The sequence below is a fragment of the Periplaneta americana genome, chromosome 4 (genome assembly GCF_040183065.1).
Source record: "Periplaneta americana isolate PAMFEO1 chromosome 4, P.americana_PAMFEO1_priV1, whole genome shotgun sequence".
Lineage (NCBI taxonomy): Eukaryota > Metazoa > Arthropoda > Insecta > Blattodea > Blattidae > Periplaneta > Periplaneta americana.
The window spans coordinates 15,236,670-15,246,044 of NC_091120.1; the positions used below are offsets into that span (position 1 = coordinate 15,236,670).

A 9,375-nucleotide genomic window follows, 5' to 3' on the forward strand; every position below is an offset into this window, starting at 1 on the left:
ACATTAAAATTAACAGCTGGCACACTCAGCGAATAGGGATTATAAAGAATGGACACTTCGTGTCAGTACCTTTGATGTAGCCGGACTGATTTCAATGACCTTCAAGCCAGCTAAAGCGTGAGATTCTGCTTTCTCCCTAGAGTTGGCGCTGACATCACACCAGCTAGCAGTCGACACAGTGGAAATATAACACATATAATTAATACATCTAGGTACATTATGTACTCAAATAAAATAAATTGGATCCATAAAATAATAAATCCGTCATTAACTGTAATGTCTAGACTCTAGAGTTCCTTTATAATGACAGTTGAGACGTTGACCCCAACAACAATTAAAATATGTAATGATTTGATAGCACTGAAAATGGAAAAACAAAACTCTTACGAGAAGTAAAACCATATACGTATATTATATTATATGTAAATATTAAACTAATTCGATACTTAATTTTATAATGTATTATATTATTTTATAATACAATTTATTATATTTGAAATATAAAATATTATTATTACAACTAGTTTGTCACTGAGAAATAAGGAAAAGCTGTTAAGTTGAATTTATTTGAAGCAAAGCGTTACTGGATTATGCAATAAGGTAGGCGATGTTTGGATCCTGTGTCTCAACTCTATACTCAATTATTATCTTAGCGTATGCTCGATTACACTAACCTCTAGCTCTTGAAAGTGGAACTAAACGCTGGCACACAGAGAAACAAAACACAGGAAAATTCGCTCAGTGTCCATTCTTTATAATCCCTATTCGCTGGCACACTCTTATACTAAAAGCCAGATTATGAACCGACTAAACCGGAAGCAACGTTCTGTTGCTCTCTTTCTGAGCTGTTGCCACATAGTGGTGCGAGATTCAAAGCGTGTTCAGCGTTTGTCACCATTATGTTTAAAATAACTACTATATATAGTTCTCGATAACACTATCAACAATATTAGTAATTAAAATTATGGTTTCTAAGAAAGGACGAGGTAATGACGCTGATACGAAATGCGACTCATAATGCACGTGGTACTGCAAATGAACTGGGGAAATTTGGCTACACTGTCTCCGTGATTCTGTTGCCAGATTTTCTTTAGCAGACGACATTTTCACGTGAGGGCCAATGAAAAGCTCTGTTCTTCCTTTCCCCTCCAACCCCCCCACACTCAACGTGTCATCGCTGCACAGGCTACCCCTCTAACCTGCACTTTCCTCTAGCCCTGCCAACTACTTCCTGTTTAGTCAGTTCATAACCTGGCTTTTAGTATAGATGCCCATATAACAATTAACTGAATCAAAGCTTTGCAGCTTCCATAGCCAGGAACATTATATAATTCAGTTTTTATTTCTTCTGCAGTGAGGGAAATGATGACTTTGCGGATTTCACCAATGCATTCAATGAAGGTGTAACTTTGTCTTCCAATAACATTGGCAGCAGTAGTCAACAGTTTAATGCTGGTAACATAAGCAGTCATCCTCCGGTAATGGCCAGCAATGGAAATCTTGGTAAGACTATATTGTATGTGATTTGACCACCAGCATTATACAGGGTGTTTAAAAAATACGGGGCATAATTTCAGGTATGTATTTCCCATATGTAGACAATCAAAATAGTTCATTACTACATGTGTCCGGAAATGCTTTATTTCCGAGTTATGGCCTTCACAACATTGAAATTCACCGGAACGTTTTTCTTTCCGCAGGTCGTTGCCGTCAAAGGAGACATTAAGAGGGGAGGGCACTCTGACAGTTCATTCTGAGGCGAAGGTTACATTCAGTGTTGTGTAGGCGTTAGACTGTGCGACATGTATTCAAATCAAGAGCTGGCAGAGATACACTTCATGTACGGTAAGGCGGACAGCAATGCTGCGCTGGCTCGTCGTTTGTACCAGGAGAGGTACCCACAGCGACAATGTCCAGATCGGAAGACATTTGTACGTCTCCATTACCGTCTGCGAGTATGGAAAATTTAACTCTCCTGGTTTGGGAAGAGGACGACCAAGATCTACAACTCCAGAAGTACAGGAGGAGATTCTGGAGTCTGTGAACATGACTCCTTCTATCAGCACACGAAGGGTAGCGTTGCAAGTCAATGTTCCTCATACGACTGTCTGGAGACTGTTGAAAGAGTATCAATTGTATCCTTATCATTTGCAACGTGTACAGGCCCTGTCACCAGCAGATCACCCTGCACGAGTTAGGTTCTGTCAGTGGTTCTTGCAGCAGTGTGGTGTAAATCCGAACTTTCCTGCCTTAGTATTATTTACAGATGAAGCACAGTTCACACGAGATGGCATAACAAATTTCCACAATCAGCATGTATGGGCGTATGAAAACCCACGTGCAACTGTTCCATCTCATCACCAGGTGCGGTTCTCCCTCAACATGTGGGCCGGTATCATTGGTGATTGATTAGTTGGACCCCATGTACTTGTAAACAGACTTACGGGGCAGGCATACACAAACTTCCTGGAAAACACCATACCTCATGTTTTAGAAGACACTCCACTGATCAATCGTCAACACATTCACTTCTTGCATGATGGCGCTCCTGCACACTTCAGTCATACGGCTCGCCGGTACTTGGATCGAAGGTTTCCTGATCGATGGATAGGTAGAGGTGGCCCAATTGCTTGGCCTCCATGCTCACCTGATCTGAACCCTCTCGATTTCTACTTGTGGGGCCATTTAAATCATTGCTTTATTCGTCTCCGGTGCCTGATTTGGAATCCCTTCGGAATCGAATTGTGGCATGTTCTGAGGTCATATGCAATACTCCTGGAGTTTGGGATCGTGTTCGCAGGTCAATGAGACATCGATGTGAGGTCTGTATTCAAGCAGGAGGTGGACATTTTTAACATCTTCTGTAATGACAACGACCTGTGGAAAGAAAAACGTTCCGGTGAATTTCAATGTTGTGAAGGCCATAACTCGGAAATAAGCATTTCCGGACACATGTTGTAATGAACTATTTTGATTGTCTACATTTGGGAAATACCTGAAATTATGCCCCGTATTTTTTAATCACTCTGTATATTACACCTGAGAATGGTAATGTTGATAATGTTATTCTGTTAGGTCTCATGTAACTTTCAGTGATTCATGTGGATTTTCTAGCTTTCGCATTGGCATATATGAGATGTATTTTTGTCTTGTGCAACATTTCTTAATTCTCCCATCCCCTTTTATCTCATCCAACCATCTTATTCATCGTCTTCCTTGTTCTGTTTGGGCTATTGTATTGTTTCAGATAAAAATTGTTTAGCCTATTCATTATTAATTGAATGTCATAAGGAATTCAGAAATGTCAAATTGTGTTAATATGAGAAAATACAAGTATGCAGTAGAATTTTTATTAACGTTATTGCATTCCAAAGATGCCTCCGACACCCTATAAAATTATGAAAATATATGTATGCATATACTGGTAGGAAGTTACAGTCATGTGGCTGTAACTATAAGTTAATGCTTCTCTTGCGACTTAATTCTCATATTGCATGTCTTATCTTCTTCGTGGCTGCAATATTTTGTCTGGACGCATGTAATATTTAAGTTATAATAACTAAAACCAACTGAGTCTTGCCATTACAACTAGGCAACATTTAAGTGCGAGTTACTCGTGTTGTTCTGGGCAGTTAAAAATCCGCGACCTTCATGAACTGAGTCTCATGGAAAGGAATATAAGAACTATTACAACTAGGTCATCATCTCCGCACTACAGCCTCACATGGGCCTTGGCGTCCTCAACAATTCTTTTCCATGTTTGTCTTTCCTGTGCCTTCCTCCTCCAATTTCTCACTCCCAGTGCCACCAAGTCATCTGTCACGCCATCCAACCATCTGAGCCTAGGTCTTCCCTTTTTCCTTATCCCTCCAGTTTCATTAAAAAGCAGCTTTTTGGCTATTTCGTCTTCGCTCGTTCTCATGAGATGACCAAGCCATTTTATCCTTTCTGCTTTTATAATCGCCACTATATCCGGTTCTTCATATAACTGATGTAATTCCCTCATTAATCGCTCCATATATTCTTCTTAAGATCTTTCTTTCGAAAGTTCCCAGAGAATTTTCCTCTCTTTTTGTCAGGGTCCAAGTCTCCGCTCCATAAATCAACACTGGTCTTATCATTGTTTTATAAATTTTAGTTTTAATCGTACAAGGAACATTCTTTGCTTTTAATATATTTGCTAACCCAAAATAGCTCTTATTGGCTGCTATTAATCTAGCTCCTATTTCACTATCCATGGTATTGTTTTCTGTTATTACTGATCCCAAATATTTAAAAGACTTGACCCTCTCAAATGTATCTTAAGCTCATTTGGTATTGATATTCTAGAATACCCATTAAACATATATTTTTTCTCTTGATTGATAGCTAATCCCATGTGTCCAGCCTTTTCATTCAGTCTCTCAAATTCATTACTCAGACTTTTGATGTTTCTACTAATGATAACTACGTCATCAGCAAATGCCAAGGTCTGGGATGTTCTATAGAAAATAGTATTAGTTGTTTGTACTCCAGCTGCCCTTATTACCTTCTCTAGGGCGACGTTAAACAACAGGCAAGCTAAAGGATCTCCTTGCCTTAATCCCTTACTTATTTCAAATGCTTCCGACAATTCTGCATTTACTTTGACTCTACATTTGTTACTCTACATTGTTGCCATTACAACTAGGTGATGTTGCTTAAGTGCGAGTGGCTCATATTGTTCTGAGCGCTCTATGGATTAAGTCGCATGAAAAGTGATATAAGAACCGTGTTGTGTAATTATATAATGAAATTGAGGGCAGTCATATCGTTGTTGATTTAACTGTCTTTTCTCTGTAACAAATGGGTTGAGAAATTGAGGCTTTCATTCAGTATACAGGGACAAAACTGTGTTTTGTAGTAGAGTTACAACTTTTCTTCCTCTTCATTGTTCTTTGCTATTCAAAATTTGTTTCCCTTTTGTTACAGATATCCACTCTAATACAGACTTGCTTTCTGGCCTTAGTGGAGGTTTTAGTATGCTGCAAACTGCTCCTGTAACCAATAATACTGCTCAATCGGCCATGTTGCTTAGCTCCAATCATAACCTTAATCCACTAGAAACCACCTTTACTTCACCAGGTGAGTCGTTTTTCTCAATGCACAACTTTGCAGTTGTGTCTAGTACCTGTAGTTCTTGATATTGAAGCATAAGAAAGAAACTGGTTGTGTGTAATCTTTTATGATTAATTACATCTATTATTACTTAAGATTTTTAACATTAATTCATGCAATTGATGGAGGAGGGGGTTCCTAGCATAAGTGGCTTAACTCCACTTTTAGTATTTATTTTGATGTACCGAAGTACATATGATATTTCCATGCAGATATTCTGCTTTCTCAGATGATGAGAGAGAGATGGAACGGAGAAAAATTCTCTCCGGCGCCGGGATTTGAACCCGGGTTTTCAGCTCTCCGTGCTGATGCTTTAACCACTAAGCCACGCCGGATACAATCCCGACACCGTTGAGAATCGTCTCAGATTAAGCTTAATCTGAGACGATTCTCAACGGTGTCGGGATTGTATCCGGCGTGGCTTAGTGGTTAAAGCATCAGCACGGAGAGCTGAAAACCCGGGTTCAAATCCCGGCGCCGGAGAGAATTTTTCTCCGTTCCATCTCTCTCTCATCCACTTTTAGTGTTAAATTTTATGCATATTTTGAAGTGGAAAATAGTGTATCAAATTTTCAGTTAGTTATATTGCTACTTGAATAATTTCAAGGGAAAAACTGTTTTGGGGCCGGATATCAATCCTGGGATCCATCGCTTAGCACACAAATGCTCTACTGGCTGAGCTATCCTGGATCTACACCCGACACCATCCCAGTTTTTCCCCTCTATATCTGTGTCACTTGAATTGTGGTTTTCTGTTAACGTACCTACAGTGACGTATATATTATGCAAATCTGGCTTTCAGGTATAGCTCCCTGTGAAATAGACTGGAATAATTTCAGCCCATTTGAGTTGTGTCAATATAGAGGGAAAAATTGGGGTGGTGTCGGTTGTAGTTCCTGGGTAGCCCAGTCAGTAGAGCATTCATGCGCTAAGTGAAGGGTCCTGGGATCGATACCCGGCCCCTGAACAATTTTTCCCTTGAAATTATTGAAGTCTGCTTCACAGGGAGTTATACCTGAAAGCCGGATTTGCATGATATATGCTTCACTTTAGGTATGTTAACAGAAAACCACAATTCAAGTCCCGCAGAGTTTGTGTGCACTCAAGGTTGGATTTCTGGCGTCTTGTCAGCCCACTTGAGTTGTTTGGATATAGAGGGAAAAATTGGGACGATGTCGGGTGTAGTTCCTGAGTAGCTCAGTCGGTAGAGCATTTGTGCGCTAAGCGAAGGGTCTCAGGATCGATACCTGGTCCCGGAACAATTTTTCCCTTGAAATTATTCAAGTCTGCTTCACAGGGCGCTTATACCTGAAAGCCAGATTTGCATATATTGCTCAGACATAACTGTTCCCTATGAACTCAGGAATTTAGAGCTTTAGTTACGTAATTTCACTTTTCATCAGACTGGACTTACATGTTTGCTTTGAGTGAGAAATATCAAACCTTAAGCTCTACTTGTAATTTCTTAGTTATTACATACTTCTTGGATGTTTACGTACTTACCGAATGTGTGATGAAACAGATGACCAACAATTCACTGAAATGTTTGCATGTTTTGACAAGTGAGGGGGTGGAGGAGGGAGGTCTCTGAGCCCGTTCAGTTACTGCGTCCTTCAGTTTACAGAGTATTTGGATGATTGAGTCCCTACTGTTGTTTATATGAGATGTTACACTGTATACAGTAGAACCTCGATTATCTGTCACCCTATTAACCGATTGATGGATTATCCGACTAACTTTCTCTCTCGCTCTTTTTTTTATGTAGAAAAAATATGAAGTACTGTATGTACATTATATTAGTACGAATTTTTTCTACAGAGTATTTTCTTTACAAACCTTTACCCTTATACAGTATGGTCTACTCTTAAAGGGGCCATACTGTCTAACTTCTATGCAAAATGTTTTCTACAGGTGTCAAAAGAAAATGTGTTGTGCTACGAAAAAAGTACAAGTAATTGTGTGGTTTGGAAAAAGAGAAACTGTGGTTCATCTCGCATCAGAATACGAAATAGGAATTACACCTGTGCACGATTTAATGAAAAAAAATAAATAAATAAAGTGTATAAAGTATGTAATCTACAACATGAGACCTGTAGGCCTACTGTTCCTATCTTTTCACAGACAGCCGTCATAAGGAGTTTTGTCGTTGAAAATCAGACTTAAATTAGTGAACGTCTGATCTGTTATCTAGAATGTTAAAACAGGAGACCACAGAGGAAATTACGAAACTGTATTAATCTATGCACTTAATTTATGAAAACCTTATATGGTACGGATTATCCGATTTTTCGATTAACCGTTCACTCCACCCCCTTCATTACCACGGATAATAGAGGTTCTACTGTACTAATATTTATTGACATAGTGAAGAAGTAGTCCAGATATTTTATATTACAGTATTAGTGGATAAGTATGACCAACCTAGTAAAATTTATTTATTGGATACTGCATGAAATAGTATGAGGAATGTGATGTAAAAGTAATTTATATTGATGGAGCTAGGTGATCCTTCAGTCTTGCTATATTGCTCTGAAGATGGAACCGATGGTAAACACTTCCAAAATGCTGTATATATTTAGCCCTAGCTCCCAGTACATGGTGAAATACTCAAAATTCTTCTCCTGTGAAGTCTCAGAATCTCAAATTAAAGTCTTTTTTTATTTTTATACTGGCTGTACCCTTGCGCTCCACTGCACTTGTTAGAAATAAATATTTTGATAGAAGTATAAATCGTTTAATATGTTACCTAATTTAAATTGTATTTAAATAATTAAAATGCGATCATTTTGGTCCATAATTAAAATAGAACATCTGGTCCAGGGAACATTCGTGTTTGATAGAAGGATAAATCGTTTAATATGTTACCTAATTTAAATTGTATTTAAATAATTAAAATGCGATCATTTTGGTCCATAATTAAAATAGAACATCTGGTCCAGGGAACATTCGTGTTTGATACAAGGATAAATCGTTTAATATGTTACCTAATTTAAATTGTATTTAAATAATTAAAATGCGATCATTTTGGTCCATAATTAAAATAGAACATCTGGTCAAGGGAACATTCGTGTTTGATAGAAGGATAAATCGTTTAATATGTTACCTAATTTAAATTGTATTTAAATAATTAAAATGCGATCATTTTGGTCCATAATTAAAATAGAACATCTGGTCCAGGGAACATTCGTGTTTGATACAAGGATAAATCGTTTAATATGTTACCTAATTTAAATTGTATTTAAATAATTAAAATGCGATCATTTTGGTCCGTAATTAAAATAGAACATCTGGTCCAGGGAACATTCGTGTTTGATGGAAGGATAAATCGTTTAATATGTTACCTAATTTAAATTGTATTTAAATAATTAAAATGCGATCATTTTGGTCCATAATTAAAATAGAACATCTGGTCCAGGGAACATTCGTGTTTGATGGAAGGATAAATCGTTTAATATGTTACCTAATTTAAATTGTATTTAAATAATTAAAATGCGATCATTTTGGTCCATAATTAAAATAGAACATTTGGTCCAGGGAACATTCGTGTTTGATAGAAGGATAAATTGTGCAATATGTTACCTAATTTAAATTGTATTTAAATAATTAAAATGTGATCATTTTGGTCCAGAGACACTCATTTGGTGCAATGATAATTTCTTTAACATGTTTCTTAATTGTTATTACATGCAAATAATTAAAATATGATCATTTGGTTCAGAGAACATACGTTTTTGATACAATTTGGTCCCATCAAAATTTTGCTTGGAATGAAACGTGTATCAGAAATCATTTTTAAAGAAACTTTTGTTATGTAAAATTTTTCACAAAAATCAATAAGCGAGATATTTTGGTTTATTTAATTCAGGCCCCCTTATAATCTCCTTTCAAATAAAGTATTTTGAATGCCATATAGGCTAAAATCTAACTTACAACGAACTTAATTTATATTCTAATTTTCATTGAAATCCGTTCAGCCATTATCATGTGAAAAGGTAACGAACATCGAGACAGACAGACAATCAAAAATTTCAAAAAAGCTATTTTCGGTCTCAGAATGATAATTATACATGTTAAGACCAATTGTTAATTCTCTGAGATTAAAATGAATGTGTTCATAAACATTATTTTAGGAAATACAGGATATGAATATACAGGATATGAATATACAGAATAGCCTATCAAGTTTTCTGTACATAAGAAGCTATTTTAATCTTACCTGTCCTGGATTCACTCAGAAGT

At 37.1% G+C, this 9,375-nt stretch overlaps 1 protein-coding gene and 2 non-coding genes across 5 annotated transcripts in view; 2 read left to right on the top strand and 1 right to left on the bottom strand.

Moving 5' to 3' along the window:
* lqfR (clathrin interactor lqfR) overlaps positions 1 to 9,375 on the top strand; it is a 78,971-nt gene that overhangs the window by 22,505 nt on the left and 47,091 nt on the right. For all 3 annotated transcript variants that reach the window (XM_069822880.1, XM_069822881.1, XM_069822882.1), the window contains exons 9-10: positions 1,355 to 1,503; positions 4,951 to 5,103. In XM_069822880.1, coding sequence (XP_069678981.1) covers positions 1,355 to 1,503; positions 4,951 to 5,103 — 302 coding nt within the window. The remainder of the gene's footprint in view (positions 1 to 1,354; positions 1,504 to 4,950; positions 5,104 to 9,375) is intronic.
* On the bottom strand, positions 5,400 to 5,471 carry TRNAS-GGA (transfer RNA serine (anticodon GGA)). The gene has a single exon. It is a non-coding gene; the product is annotated as a tRNA-Ser (tRNA).
* TRNAS-GGA (transfer RNA serine (anticodon GGA)) lies at positions 5,548 to 5,619 on the top strand. The gene has a single exon. It is a non-coding gene; the product is annotated as a tRNA-Ser (tRNA).